At 38.9% G+C, this 16910-nt stretch overlaps 1 protein-coding gene across 1 annotated transcript in view; it reads left to right on the forward strand.

Moving 5' to 3' along the window:
* The first annotated feature begins 6274 nt into the window (after nucleotides 1–6274).
* Nucleotides 6275–16910, forward strand: part of LOC143026009 (uncharacterized) — a 230937-nt gene continuing 220301 nt past the window's right edge. The window contains exons 1-2 of the mRNA XM_076185997.1: nucleotides 6275–6353; nucleotides 7682–7864. Coding sequence (XP_076042112.1) covers nucleotides 6275–6353; nucleotides 7682–7864 — 262 coding nt within the window. The remainder of the gene's footprint in view (nucleotides 6354–7681; nucleotides 7865–16910) is intronic.

Below are 16910 nucleotides of genomic sequence, written 5' to 3' on the forward strand. Positions count from 1 at the left end.
TTGGTCCTTGGTCGTACCATGTTTCAATTTATGCATGTTGGCTTACACACACACACACACACACACACACACACACACACACACACACACACACACACACACACACACACACACACACACACACACACACACACACACACACACACACACACACACACACACACACACACACACACACACACACATCTTGTGGCGCAGTGGTTAGAATTCCCGGCTGCCATTACGGCGGTCTTGGTTCGAATCTCGCCAAGGGCTGAAATAATTTTTGTATCGCTGCGCTGCGAATTGTTACTCCAACTCTCGTGGACGGGGAGTTGTGTGTCTGTGTGTGCGTATAAGGTCACAGCATTACCCATAGATCGGTCATATATGACCTCTGAGGTCTCTTTCGGGGAGGATATAGATGTCGATCACGAGTCTAACACGTGATTCAAGACCATAGCGAATTACAGACGAGCAACAAAAAGTAAGAATTACTCGAGGCAGAACATGACACTTTTTGTTGTTCTTCTGTAATCAAAGAAAACACGAAAAGCAAACCTCACCGGACTCCGGACAGTCTCGCCAACTTCGTCCGGGGGTTCTCTTTAAGTAGTTTCCTGAAGTGTTTGCGCTGTACCGCATCGCTGTCTGTTGCTAAGGACCTAGGAAGAGCAAGGTTCGGAGTCTGGTGCAAGGGATGATAGAAGACTAACACACAGAGAAAAAGAGTTGGGGGGGAGAGGATGAGAGGAGGGGGGAAGAGAGAGAGAGAGAGAGAGAGAGAGAGAGAGAGAGAGAGAGAGAGAGAGAGAGAGAGAGAGAGAGAGAGAGAGAGAGAGAGAGAGAGAGAGAGAGAGAGAGAGAGAGAGAGAGAGAGAGAGAGAGAGAGAGAGAGAGAGAGAGAGAGAGAGAGAGAGAGAGAGAGAGAGAGAGAGAGAGAGAGAGAGAGAGAGAGAGAGAGAGAGGGTGAGGCAAATGCATGTGAGAGGGGGTTCGGTGAGTGAGGATGAAAGAGAGGCTGACAAGAGGTAAGTTGACAAGGGAGGAAGTGAGAGAGGGAAAAAGGAAGTTGAGGAGAGGAAAGGAAAGAGGAAGTGAAGGAGAGGGAGATGTGGTAAGAACGTGGAAGAGGAGAAAATTGAATATTATTCTAGTTAACACCAGATGGTTGTATTCATCGGGCAGAGATAGATAAATAGATAGATACATAGATCATAGAGAAATAAACAGATAGATAGAGAACTAAGCATATACATACATACATATACACTATACACACACACACGTACAAACACACACACACACACACACACACACACACACACACACACACACACACACACACACACACACACACACACACACACACACACACACACACACACACACACACACACACACACACACACACACACACACACACACACACACATGGATGAGGGCACTTAAAGTTACCTGAGCTGCTTTGCAGATGACGCAAAATTATTAAAGAGAATAAACTCCGAAATAGACTGTGATTCATTGCAGAAGGATCTGAACAAAGTCTCAGAGTGGAGCAAGAGATGGGAAGTAGAATTCAACATCAAGAAGTGCAGCGTAATTGAATTTGGAAAAAGCAAGAAAAGAATAACAGGACAGTATAAAATTGATGGAATAGAGGTAAATAAAGTGAATTCTGAAAGGTACCTAGGAGTAATTATCACCAAATATATGTCGCCGGATAAACATATAAATGAAATAGTCGGATGGACATACAATTTGTTGAGATCAATAAAGGTGACTTTTTAAAAACATGGATAAGGAAATGATCAAGAAAATATTACAAATACTATTAAGGCCAAAACTGGAATACGCAGCGGTGATATGGTCATCCAGTACAAAAAAGAATATAAGAAAATTAGAAAGAATACAAAGAGCAACGACAAAGTTGGTTCCCAGCATTTGCAAACCTAACATATGAACAAAGACTAGCCGAACTAGAATTGCGAACCCTGAAAGTATGGCCTGGGTGTCCGTCGTGGCCGGAGTGACTGCTCATGAGAGGGCTGATTTGTCTCGTAGCTGGGTTGTCTGGTTTGGCGAATTCTGAATGGTTTGAGGCTGGGAAGGATGGTGGGGGCTTCATGTTGGGTGTTCAATGTAGGCTGGCTGTATTTAATGTGGAGAGCCTCAAGGAGGGAAAGGCGGCGCTTTTAACTTTCTCGGTCTAAAATGGTGGTATTGTCCACTAAGATGGATCTGGTCAGCTAAGTGTCCTTTCCCAGTGGTCACAGTTCCCCTTCCCACGTTCCCTTCCCCGATATTCAACGTGTCCTTTCCCAGTTTTAGACCAGAGTAACGGTCAATTCTGTAATCTTTCCTAGTGTTAACTTTCTGTATTTATAATCATCCATTTCTTTGTTATTGTTACAATTGAAAATGCTGACTGTGATTAGCTAAACGTCTTGTATCCTGTTCTACCCATTAGATGGCTTCTATCGGCAACTTGGTTTTTTCTTTACTTCTCCATGCTAGAGAGATCTTCAGAAGACTTGAAACTCTTCATCGGAAACTCATCAGACCTCAATTTGCTGTTGCATACAATTCAATATGCCTTAAAGAAAATATTTTGCCGCGTTACTCCAATATATATATATATATATATATATGTATATATAATATATATATACATATGTATATATATATATATTCATATATTCTTTTAGGAATGTCCCCTTTCTTCTCGCCTCTTACGATCCAAGTGGGAATACTTGGTGGCAGTATTCTTTTCCCCCACCACAGGGGGAGAGTGGAGGGGTGTGGAGTGTATTCAAGGATGGAATGGGTGGGAATGATTTTGTGCCTTTTTCTTTTTGGCTACCCCCCTTGTAAGGGGAAAAAGCCTTGGTATATGTATGTATATATATGTATATATATATATATATACATATATAATATATATATATATACATATAATATATATATATATACATATATATATACATATACATGTGTATATATATACATGTATTTCTGTGTCTGTATATACATATATATAAATATTCTCACCTTTCTCACCATACACTAGGTAGGGCCAGTGGCCTGTCAGTTGTGTTGCCTCACGAAACTTCTCCACCAGGTACGATCCTCGTAAAGTTCCTCTTCTTCCACACTCTCTATTGTTGATCCTCTCGCTTCAATTGCTTCCCTCACTCCATCTCTCCATCTCTTTCTGGGTCTTCCTACCGGCCTCTTCCCTCTTGGATTCCATCGATGATATTTAGCAGGGTACCTTTCTTGACTCATCCTCATGATGTGTCCATACCATCTCAGTTTACTTCTTTCTACAAATTCTAATATTGATTCGATGTCCAGTTCATCTCTGATATCCTCATTTCTTAAGCGATCTCTTCTTGTTACTCCCTTTATTAATCGCAACATTCTCATCTCTGCTGCCTGTATCTTGCTCTTTAATCTCATTGTTAGTGTCCAGGTCTCTGAGCCATATGTTAATACTGGTCTTAGTATCGTTTTATATATGATGACTTTAACTTTTGATGGTATGAGTCTGTCTTTTAGTAGTGGATACATTAATCTTAGATTATTTGTATATTTTTCGATTCTGCTTGTTATTTCTTTCTCCATATAACACCTCTCATTTATTTGAACTCCCAAGTACTGAAAGTCTTCCACTTGTTTCAATTGTATTCCATCTATTTCTATCTCAATATCATCTTTCTCTCTCGCCACCATCATTACTTTAGTTTTATTTGCATTTATTATCATTCTTGGCTTTTTCAATTCTTCATTCCATGCATTCAGGGTATCCTGCAATTTTGTACGAGATTTTGTGATTATCGCAATATCATCTGCATGTGCAAATGTAGTTACCTCTCCCCCAAGTCTCAGCCTCTTCATGCTCCTGTCCATGAACACCACAAACAATAAAGGAGATATCACACCACCCTGTCTTACACCCTCAGTTACGTCAAACCAGTTATCCTCTCTTAGCTGGGTCCTTACCGCACTGACAATATTTCTGTAAAGACTCTTTATAGCTCTAATTAATGAGGATTCTATCATACATGTTGGGTCTTCTAAAGTATCCCATATTTCATTCCTTGGTAACCTGTCAAATGCTTTTTCTAGATCTACAAAAGCGATGTACACATGTTGGTCCCACTCCCAGTTCTTTTCTATTATCATCTTCAGTGTGAATATTGCATCCGTTGTTCCTCTCTGGGGTCTAAATCCATATTGTCCTTCTTCCAGCTTGTCCTCAACTATTATTCTTAATCTCTTCTCTAGTACTCTTTCATATATCTTCCCCACTTGTGACAGCAGTGATACTCCTCTATAGTTCCTACATTCGGTGCGATCACCTTTCTTAAAATTTTTACAAATAATTGCCTTCCCCCAATCAGCTGGCACTCTACCTTCATTCCAGGCAACGTTAAAAACTCTGGTTAGCCACTTAACTATATCTTCATTTCCCTTCAGTAGTTCGACTGGTATACTATCACTTCCAGGGCTTTTTTCCATTCTTCATAGCTTTAATAGCATCTTTAATTTCATTTGTTGTTATTATACTATTTTGTTCTGTTCTCTGAATAACTTCTTCATCTGTTGGTCTCTCCACTTCTGCTGGATTTAGAAGCTCTGAGAAGTATTCCTTCCATCTCTCGTCCACTTCGCCTTCCTCTGTGAGTAGTTTCCCTTCCTTATTTTTAATTGTATTCACCCCACTTTCTTCTTTCCTTTTGTAACTTTTAGCTATGCTGTATACAAGTTTCTTTGTGCCCTGTATGTCCTCTTCCAGTTCTTTTCCTAACCTCTCCCATGTCTCTCTCTTAGTTCTTGTTTTTACTCTCTCAGCTTCATTTCTTGCTGCTTCGTATTCTCTTCTGTTTTCAGGATTTCTTTTCTTCATCCACTTTCTGAAAGCACTATTTTTGTTATTAATAGCTTCTCTGACTTCTTCTGTCCACCAAACTGTTTTCATTTTCTTTCCTCCACTGACTCGCTTTGTTCCTATCACCTCTCTTGCGATTTGGATAATTTTTTTCTTTCATATTCCCCCACTCTTTCTCTATATCTTCTGTTTCTTGATGTCCTTCAGGTCTAGCTTCATAAATTTTCTCTCTGTATTGTTTATCAATTTCTTGTTGTTGTTTTTTAGTCTCTCTATCTTTATTCTTTCTCTTACAAGCTTTTTGAATGGCTTTAACTTTTTTATTTTCATTTTTGCTCAAACCAAGCGGTGGTCAGAACCTAGGGATACAGAAGGAATACTTTTCACATCTCTAAAGATATTTTTGTTGTTAGTTAAGATCAGATCTATCACTGACTTCTCTACATAATCTCCTCTTTCAGAATTCCACCTGTACCAGCTCCATTTATGGGTGTCTCTGTGCTTAAAAAATGTATTCATAATAGCCAAGCTGTTTCTAATGCAGAAGTCTATCACATTTTCACCTTCATCATTCACCTCACCTATTCCAAATGCACCCATCACACTTTCTATATTGTTTCTCATATTTCCAACATGGGCATTCAGGTCTCCCAGTACGATCTTGTCTATATCCTCAATTTTGTCCAAGGTATCCTGTAATTTCTGATAAAAGAATTCTTTTTCTTCTTGGGGTCTTCCTTGCTGTGGTGCGTATACTTGTATTAATGAGACTTTACTTGTACTTAATTGAAGTGTCATACCCAATATTCTCTCATTAACATATTCGATCTTACCAACTCTTTCTGCAAAGTTTGGTGCAAGGATAAATGCTACTCCATACTTTCTTTCATAGTTCATTCCTTTATAAATTATATGAAAATCATTGTGTATTTTCTTCATACACCTCTCCAACTAACCTGGTTTCACATATCCCCATGATGTCTATATATCTCTCCAACATTAGTTCCACAACCTCCTCCAATTTACCATTCTATGCAGATGCATTCATTGTACCTAATCTTATATTCCTAAGAGACTGTCCATTATCATTTCGAGTTCGTTGCCGTAAGTTCCGTCCGCTCCGAGGCATCACTTGTGTTTCTTGAGCAAGAGTATCAAAACCACCGTATGTGTATACGTATATACATATACGTACACACACACACACACACACACACACACACACACACACACACACACACACACACACACACACACACACACACACACACACACACACACACACACACACACACACACACACACGCACACACACACACATATATGTATACATTTATGTAACACTATAAAAATTCAGCTGCGTGGGCGACTCCAAGTATAGGTGGGTGTAGGACATTCCTCATGCCCTCACATGTCTTGGAACTATCAGCCCCTCAGGGATCGCAAGAGAAAAGAAAAGATAATGTTCTACGGCGGAAAGGTAATTGTACCCATAATATAAACATTACGGATCGTCGAAGTAGAAATAGTCTCTCCCCCTTAACCCACGGCTCCAGTGACAGCCTCATCAGGAGCCTACACAAGATACAGGCAAGGTCATGGTATCAAGACTGTGGGGTAGGGTTCGTAGTGTTAGGTTTAAATTGGACTTTTGCAGTAAAATTATTAGATGTGTCACTACAAAAAGGATCACGTGGTAGTGCAGTGAGTGCCGTGTTGAATTTGCGAGCACACACACACTATGTCGCTTTGGCGGGGAGGCGACCCCACGTCGGCCTAGAAATAAAAACGGCCGCAAATGACAGGGCTTTGCTCCACCAGGGGTTTCTCACTTTCCACTGCGTGGGAATGAAATGGTGGGGAGTGACACTACCTTGCTACTACAAGTTCAACCCATAATTAATTTGAGTTGTTGATCTATTAAGTCCTCTGTTTAAGGCTTTGTTTAAGTCTACATTGACACAATTATTCATCCGTTATTCTACGTCCGGCGTCATCAAGGATCATGCTTTTTGCTGGGATTAAAATTTTATATTGTTTACCTTATGATGTGTTGTTTACAAATATAACCACGTTTTCAAGCAGTAATCGATGACTAATATTTTATTTATCTTTTCTTCCTTTTTTCTTCTTCTGTCCTTCTCCTTTTTCTTAATTTTCTTTTTACTTATTCTCCTTCTGCTCTTCATTCCCTTTTCCTGTTCCCGTCTTCCTACCGTCCTTCTCCTCTCCCTTGTTCTTCATTTACTCTCCTTCTTCTTTCCCCTTTCCCTTGGCCCCGTCTTCCTCTTGTTCTTCATTTAATCTTCCTCTTCTCCTCCTCTTGTCCTTTTCCCGTCTTCCTACCTTTCTTCTGTTTTTACCTGTTCTTCATTTATTCTTCCTCTTCTTCTGAGTTCCTTGTTCTTCGTTTAATCTTCCTCTTGTCCTGTTCCTGTCTTCCTACCTTTCTTCTGCTTTTCCCTCTTCTTCATTTATTCTTCCTATTGTTTCCCCCTCATCTTCCTCTTGCTTGTTCTTCGTTCACTCTTCCTCTCCTCTTCCCCTTGTCCTGTTCCTGTCTTCCTACCTGTTCTTCATTTATTCTTCCTCTTGTTTCCCCCTCGTCTTCCTCTTGCTTGTTCTTCGTTCACTCTTCCTCTCCTCTTCCCCTTGTCCTGTTCCCGTCTTCCTACCTTTCTTCTGTTTTTCCCTCTTCTTCATTTATTCTTCCTCTTCTTTCCCCATCATCTTCCTCTTACTCGTTCTTCGTTCACTCTTCCTCTCCTCTTCCCCTTGTCCTGTTCCTGCCTTCCTCACTGCCTACAGTGACAGACCATCTCGAGTACAGGTTCCTCGCCTGGGACATGCAGCACCTGGGGGCTGTGGGCGAGACAGTTCTTCACCTCTGCGTCCTGAACGCGACTTCTGTCCACAGTGACCTCGCCAAGAGACTCATCCGACACTTCCCGAGCCTAATCAACGACATCTACATGAGTGATGAGTATTATGGTGAGTAATCATTGTGATGTGTAGGGCCAAGGGTGTTGGAATGGTGTAAACCAAAAAGTGTGGATTCAATGATTTCTTGTTTGATTTTGGATTGCGATTAGACGAAATGATAACCTGATACTGGGAAGCTAAACATTATAATATGTGAGGAATATTATCCGGCTCGGAATATCCAACTTTCAAATAGAAGCTTGCTCAGTACAGGGGAATATATTATGAAATAACTTCATAATCTGTAATCTGATGTACTCAACCAAATGGTGATTAATATTTCTCTCTCTCTCTTTCCTCTCTCTCTCTCTTTCCTTTGAACATATTATCTCGCTTTTGTTTTTTTGTTCTCAATATCCTCTCTCTCTTGAAAAAAAAATCAACAAATAGAATATATTATTCTGATAGATAACTTCGTTTACTATGAGAAACAATGGGATGAATGATAGTCGAGGGGTACTGAAGAATTCTGTGGTAAGATTCCTGTAAATATTGCACAAGGGAACACGCTGTCCTAATTGGTAAATAAAGTGAGCCTAGTAAAATGACACACCTGTTACTCTAAACGACTCGCAGCGCAACGATATTGAAATTATTTCGAACCTAGACTGCCGTTCTGACGGCCGGGAACTCTACTACTACCCCAGGTGTGTGTGTGTGTGTGTGTGTGTGTGTGTGTGTGTGTGTGTGTGTGTGTGTGTGTGTGTGTGTGTGTGTGTGTGTGTGTGTGTGTGTGTGTGTGTGTGTATGTGTGTGTGTGTGTGTGTGTGTGTGTGTGTGTGTGTGTGTGTGTGTGTGTGTGTGTGTGTGTGTGTGTGTGTGTGTGTGTGTGTGTGTGTGTGTGTGTGTGTGTGTGTGTGTGTGTGTGTGTGTGTGTGTGTGTGTGTGTGTGTGTGTGTGTGTGTGTCTATACATTTATCTATATTACACATACATGCACAAACCAGGAATTATTCGCGTACATTCATTTGAGAAATTCACTTGTGGTAAGTAAACTTTTATTTTCAATTCTTACTTGGCAATCCAGGTTACCTAATATTTTGAATTTCATTTAGATAATGTTTTATACAGTAGACAGGTTCGCCGATGAAATAAGGTGGCCTTGCTTTGGATGTGCTGTGTCTTGCTGCATTGTTTTTAACCCAGGGCAGTGGGCGAGATGCAGGGATGACCAGTCATCCAGGAGGAGCCAAGAAAAGAGGGGGGGAGGGGTGGTGAATGTGAGTGGAGTATGTGGGGATGAAATGGGTGTGGGTGGACTTATGCCTATAGCTTTGGCTACCTGCCATGTACGATAAAAAAAAAAGCCGTTGGTGTATGTATGTATTTTTCTACTCGTTTGAGCATTTCTTAAATCGGTTTTAGTATAACAATGTTTTGAAAAATGTATGGAGGATTGTCGTCTTGTCGTGGGTTTCAGCATTTGTTGGTATATGTATGCATGTATTTTTTTCTACTTGTTTGTACGTTTTTTTAAATCGGTTTTAGTATAATAATATTTTGAAAAATGTATGGAGGATTATCGTCTTGTTGTGGTTTCCAGCACTTGTCATTCTGAACGAGGTGTTGACGCACTAACAAAGTTTGTTTCGTTTGTGTTGTGAGTGTATAGATAGTGTAGTATTATTTCACAAGTGCAACTAATAAGTGACTAGTAATGGCAAGAGACTGACTAGTAAGAATGTTAAACAAAAATACCAAGAACTTTGAATTAGAAAAAAAAAAAATCGAAAAACTGATGACGATCGTGTGGCAACACTTCGGTAAGTCGACATTTGTTTGGTAAACAAGTTTTTACCCTTTAGTCGTTTAATTTAGCCACTGCCACTCAATTTTATTTATGTGAGAGATGTTGGTTGTTGGGATCTTGGAGGATAAGTTCACATATCAATTCAATCACTCGTTCGCACCTCTCATTTCATCATACTAAACGATTTAAATTTCTTGCCGCGTTGTCAGATGTACGAGAACTAAAGTAATATCTACTACGCGGCAACTGTAACCGACTATTCTTTCTTGACAGAACAAAGTAGCTCAAACAACCGGTCGTTGCTTTATTTCTTCAAATTTAGCACCAGTACATGGACATAGATTAATTTACTTTATTTATATACCATGGGTCTTTTCCTCCTTATAAGGGAGCAAATAAAAATCACGCATCCACTCCCACCCATTGCATTGCCTTCTACCACAACACAGCTTCGCGTGGAAGAAGGATTCCTCTCTCCTGCCTACTGCCCGGGTCAGAATCAATGCATCATAACACAGCACATCCACAGCATGGTTGCAGATCATTTACTTTATAATCTAATGAAAATATGCTTGTTGTGCTTTGTTTCTCATACATAGTTAGTACATGTATAGAGATGTTTACAATTACGAGGAAATTATAATCATCTCTCACCACAACTTACAGAATGCTTAGTTGCGTACGGTGAATGTAAAAATAGGTTAGGTAAGCGAATCCATCGGGGCGTCGTCGTCTTCTTCTTCTTCTTCTTCTTCTTCTTCATCTTTTTCTTCTTCTTCTTCTTCTTCTTCTTCTTCTTCTTCTTCTTCTTCTTCTTCTTCTTCTTCTTCTTCTTCTTCTTCTTCTTCTTCTTCTTCTTCTTCTTCTTCTTCTTCTTCTTCTTCTTCTTCTTCTTCTTCAACTTCTTCTTCCACTTCTTCTTCCACTTCTTCCACTTCTTTGTGATGTAAAAGAAAAAGAACGAAATTTTCCCTCAACATGAGATGAAAGATTAGATGGAAAAGTATAGGAAAACCAAATAGAGATTGATTATCTGTCTAGCTCAGGAGTGGTGGTGGTGAAGTTGGGAAGCTCATTTTGACACTTGTGACATACAATCTCCTACCTCTCCTCTCTCTGTGCCGCCTGCAGCCATAGCATGTCTACTGTTTTTTTTTTCTTATTTATTTTTTTTTATGTATTTATTTGTTTATTTGTTTATTCGTTTATTTTTATCTTTATTTATTTATCTATTTATTTATTCATCTATTTATTTTTATTTTGTTTTTCGCAATATGTCACATATTATTGGTGTTTGAATCGCCCACTGTTTCTTTTTCAGAGGAATTATTGTTGTGTTTTTATGTTTTATACCTAGAGTTACAAAATTTTGAAATTAAAAATACGGTACATTCTTAACACACACACACACACACACACACACACACACACACACACACACACACACACACACACACACACACACACACACACACACACACACACACACACACAAATACACACACACGCATACATACATATATACATATGCTTACAATCCCAGATAAATATATTTATATAAAAGTAGAGACAAGTTAAACACACAAAACAAGAATTCGAATGGGCTATGAGGGAAACAAAATTTAAATCCTCTGAAAATGATCTAATACAAGCTAGAACAAAAATATTGAATAGATATATAGAAATAATATAGGAAAAAGAAAATTGGTAAATTTTTAGAAATGCACATACACGATATAGCAATAGAAAAAGAAATAGTAATTTCGTAAATTATAATACATCAACGTCATATGCGTTTTTTTTGGCGGAAATCAGTAACAGAAAAAAGTTACTACAAGTGGTACACAAACAAACATGGCCGTTTCGAATACTTGGGACGCCATCTTTGTTTTGGTAGATGCAAAGGTCGAAAAAATATATGATAAGTATGATAAGTATGATAAGTATGATGTATGATAAGTAGATGCGAAGGTCGAAAAATATATGATAAGTATGATAAGTATGATGTATGATAAGTAGATGCGAAGGTCGAAAAAATATATGATAAGTATGATAAGTATGATAAGTATGATAATATATGATAAGTATGATAAGTATGATAAGTATGATAATATATGATAAGTATGATAAGTATGATAAGTATGATAATATATGATAAGTATGATAAATTCGTCTATTCTAACATGACCCACCTACCTGCATTTAGTAATACGGTACCTGTAATTCTAAAGGTCATCAAATACGCTATAATTCATGTGAATATTACTATCCAAAATACAATTACAAACCATTACTACCCAAAACCATCTGCTCATTCTAGACTTCAAAGGAGTCACGGAGATATTGCCAAGCACACACACACACACACACACACACACACACACACACACACACACACACACACACACACACACACACACACACACACACACACACACACACACACACACACACACGACTCGGTGGCGCGGTTGGTAGAGTCCCGGACTGTCACTACGGCGGTCCGGGTTCGAATCCTGCCCAGGGCTAAAATAATTTCAGTATCGCTGCGCTTCGAGTCGTTACTCCAACTCTCGTGGGCGGAGAGTTGAGGGTGTGTGAGAGAGAGAGAGAGAGAGGGTAAAAGAGATGGGTGAGTAGAGAGTGGTTGCGAGTATATGAGTATTTTATGTGGCCCAAAGGGATAGCTTACTGACTGCGTTGCAAATTTGTGAGTGGATGAGTGGGGAGGGTCGCCATTTAAAGAAGAAGTGGGGGTAAACCACCTCTGGCTGTGGGGCTTTGCTGTGGGGTTGCTGTTGAATTGGCTCTGACTCGAGCTTTGGGAATTGGAGGAGCAAATATAGAAGGGACCTTTTTCATGCGAAATAGGTGAAGGGTAAATATACAATATGTTTTGACTCGACATACCAATGAATTGATACATTAACAAATGCATGGATGAATGGATGTGTAAATGATAGAATAAAATAGAGTATGAAGAAATAGTTGAATATATTAACACAAGACAAACGAAGCTGATGGGAATTCACAGGTAGTAGTTAGGAAAACACATCAGCATTTGCTGGAATGCATTTGTAATATAAGATAAAACAGAAAATGGTCTTGGCTTTCGTTGGCAAAAACGCCAACGACCTTTCTTGTTTATATCTGTGACCAAGACCATCAGTAGCATTTTTTTTTCATTATAAACGTGATTCAGAGTTCCCTTAGATTATGATACACAATGACAAAGGCTAGAACAACCTTAGATTATAATACACAATGACAAAGGCTAGAACGAACCTCAAGATCATGTCCCCCTTAACTAATTGTACACAAATTTTGTGGCTGAACAGCCTAATTGTGTTTCCCATGAGTTTTCGACATTTGAATAGGGATATTGTGTATGGAATACTTGAAAGATCAAACACGATCAAGTCTGTCCTTTGGTCGACGACCGACTCCCACTCCCTGTGCGTCGTGGGTAGTGGCTTATTACGTAAGAACCCTTTTTCCCGACCTTTGTAGGTACAAGATGTCAACACGTCTTGTATTGTAAGTAAATGTATATTCCAGTGACTGCTCTCACTTTGCAAGATTATATATATATATATATATATATATATATATTATATATATATATATATATATGTATACATGTGTGTGTGTGTGTGTGTGTATTTACCTAGTTGTATTTACCTAGTTGTATTTTGCGGGAAGGGGAGCTATGCTCGTGTTGTCCCGCCTTTGTATCTTGCAGTGTCTAGTTTGTTTTTAAACTCATGAATGGTTTTTGCGCATACTATTTCATTGTCCAGTTTGTTCCAAGTGTCCAAAACTCTATGAGGAAAACTGTTTTTCTTCAGTTCTCTTCTATAGCTATGTTTTTTTATTTTCTTTCCATGTCCTCTTGTGTTTCTTTTGTCCCAGTTAAGTAAGTTCTCACTATCGAGTACCTCTGTGCCTTTCATGATTCTGTAGATGGTCAATAGGTCACCTCTCTCTCTTCTTTGCTCCAGTGTCGGTAACTCCAGTTTAGCCAATCTCTCTTCGTATGATAGGTTTGCAAGTGCAGGTGCCATTTTTGTAGCTGCTCTTTGGATTCTTTCTATTTTCTTTATATTCTTTTTGGTACTGGGGGACCACAATGTCGCTGCATACTCTAATCTAGGCCTTATCAATGTAACCAATATTTTTTTCATCATGTCTTCGTCCAAGTATGTAAACGCCACTTTTATTGATCTTAGCAAATTGTAAGTCTCCCCGACAATTTTGTTAATCTGTATATCATAGGACAGGTCGTTCGTGATAATTACTCCCAAATCTTTTTCGGATCCTACTTTCTTTACTTCTTTGGTTCCAATTGTATATTTTCCTGATATTCTGTTTTTGCTTTTTCCAAACTCCATTATGCTACACTTCTTAGTATTAAAGTCCACTTCCCATTTCTGACTCCAGTTCCATACCCTATTTAGGTCTTCTTGCAGTGCTTCACAGTCCTCATCAGTTTCTATTTTCCTTAGCAGTTTGGCGTCATCGGCAAAGAAGCTCATGTAGCAGTTCACGTCCTCATCCATGTCATTCATATAGATAGCAAACATTATTGGTGCCAGCACAGATCCTTGCGGTACTCCACTGATCACCTCTTTCCAGTCTGAATATTTTTCTCTGAGCACTACTCTCATCTTTCTACCAGTCAGAAAGTCCTCTATCCATTTTAGTAGGTTTCCCTGTATTCCTCCTATGTGTTCCAGTTTTTTTAGTAGTTTTCTGTGTGGTACTTTGTCAAAGGCTTTTTGCAAGTCTAGGAATGCACAATCAGCCCATCCATTTCTTTCTTGCACTATGTCTATTAGTCTTGAGTAAAAGCATATTAAGTTTGTGGAGCATGATCTTCCTTGTCTGAATCCGAATTGTCTTGGGTTTAATATGTCATTGTCTTCCAGATGTTTTACCCATCTATTCTTGATTATTTTCTCACAAATTTTGGCAATGGTGCTTGTTAGTGATACTGGCCTATAGTTGGTGGGTTCTTCTTTGTTTCCTCCTTTGTGTATTGGTACAATGTTAGCGTTTTTCCAGTCCTCGGGTATCTTTCCTTCTTTGAGTGAGCTGTTTATTAAGATGTGTATTTTGTCTGTTAGTTCTTCTTTGCACTCCTTTAGAATCCAATTTGCAATACCGTCCGGGCCATGTGATTTTCTGACATCCAGCCTTGATAAATGTTCTGATATTTCCTTTAGTGATGCTGTAAACTCATTCATGAGGGGAGATTTCTTGTTTTCGTCTATGTCACAATTCGGTATTTTCTCTCTGGTGAAAACAGATTTAAAGTGATTGTTCATGACTTCGGCCATCTCTAAATCTTCTGTGTATTCTATGTTTCCTTGGCATAGTTTCACCAATTCCTGTTTGTTTTTAAGTTTACCATTCACATACCGATAGAATAGTTTGGGTTGCTCTTTGCATTTGTCTATAATATCCTTCTCATGGTTCCTTTTCTCCTCTCTTCTCACATTAACATACTCATTTCTATAGTTAACATAAATTTGCCATTTGCTTTGTTTTTTTGTCTTTTCTCCACTTTTTCCAAGCTTTGTCCCTTCTGTCTTTTGCCTCACTGCATCTTTTGTTGAACCAACATTTAATGTACTCTCTCTCTCGCTTTTGTCTTGGTACATGCCTGTTTACCCCTTCATTGTAGTTTTCCATCAATATATTCCATTTCTCTTCCACTGCTGTTTCTTCCCTGTAAAATATTTCCCAGTTTGCATTCCGGAAGAATGTCTTTAGTTTTGTAAAGTCTGTTTTGTTGTACCTCAGTCTTCCTTTCCTATGCTTTTCGTTCCTCTCTATGTCTATTTCTTCCTTTAGTATAGTTTCGATGAGTACATGGTCACTCTTTCCAATTGGTGTCTCATACTGGACTTTATGCACTATTTCAGGCTCTGTTGTAAATATTAGATCTAGTTTCGATGGCTCTTCATTATTTCTGTACCTTGTGTTTTCATGGACCCATTGGGTCATTGTGTACTCCATGGTCATATCTAGCAGTACATTGCCCCACGAGTCATCTCCTCCTTGCACTGTCATGCTGTCCCAACAAATTTCTTTGCAATTGAAGTCCCCCATAACTACCAGATTACCCTTACCCATTAGTATCTCATTGAGTGATTTTCTTGTGTCATCTAGCATTTTTTTATGTTCAATTTCTTTCCAAGCGCTTGTTTTTGGAGGCACATAAGTCACCACAAACTTTCTACTCTTCATATTCTTGCCTTCGACTTTTATCATGATCAATTCAGCATTACCTTTGCCCTCTGCAATTTTTGTCACCTTTAGGTCTTTCTTGGCCAAGAACATGATTCCCCCTCCCTGTTTCTTGTCCCTGTTTTTTATCCAGTAGTTGTATAAACCTTGTCCGATAACAGTGGATGGTATTTCACCTCTTAGTTTAGTCTCTACAATTCCCATTATGTCTGGTTTTGCTTCTAACAGATAATCATTGAGTTCGTTCAGTCCCGAAATTAGTCCGTCAATGTTGGTATAGGCCACTTTTAATTTTCTTCCTTCTCCCTGGTTTCTTCTTCCCTTGTTTTGTGTGTGTGTGTGTGTGTGTGTGTGTGTGTGTGTGTGTGTGTGTGTATGTTATATATATATACATAAATATACATATATCTATATATACATGCATATGTATATGTATAACATTCCACGACATTCACGACTGCACTAACTTCTGCCACGTCACACCTGCAAACTTCTCTACCTTATATCCCTCTTACACGCATTCCTTCTCGTGTGTGTTATTGAGTCCACTTAGTAACATACTTGCTCCATCGCCCGTCATTCTTTCATGTTAACTTCCCTGCTAAACCCCCCCTCTCTTCTTCACTCTAGTCTGCTCTCTCATCCAACTTGCTCTCTTTCTCTCCCAACGTTCTTCTGCTCTCTCATGCAACTTGCTCTCTTTCTCTTCCAACGTTCTTCTCAGCACTGATCTCTCTAATATCTGTTGTGTATTCTTTACCTTTATATCCTTGGCCTTCGTCATTTTTCAAGTCTCACAACCTTAGATTATAGCTGGCATTATACAATGACTGTAAAATTTGTGTTTCAAAGAGAGGTATAGAGCTTTTCATGATCTTTTCATATTTCCCAAACTTTTCCCAACCAAATTGAATATACATTTACATTTCATTATCATGGTCTTTAGTAAGTTTTAGCAAGTGGTTTAGATTATACTTTCAACTTCAAACCTTGTTATCGAATTAGTCTTTACTTTAAACATCTATGTTACACATTTCTTTGTTACATCGAGAA

Source organism: Oratosquilla oratoria, chromosome 6, assembly GCF_046742065.1.
Source record: "Oratosquilla oratoria isolate Oo_2021 chromosome 6, ASM4674206v1, whole genome shotgun sequence".
Taxonomy (NCBI): domain Eukaryota; kingdom Metazoa; phylum Arthropoda; class Malacostraca; order Stomatopoda; family Squillidae; genus Oratosquilla; species Oratosquilla oratoria.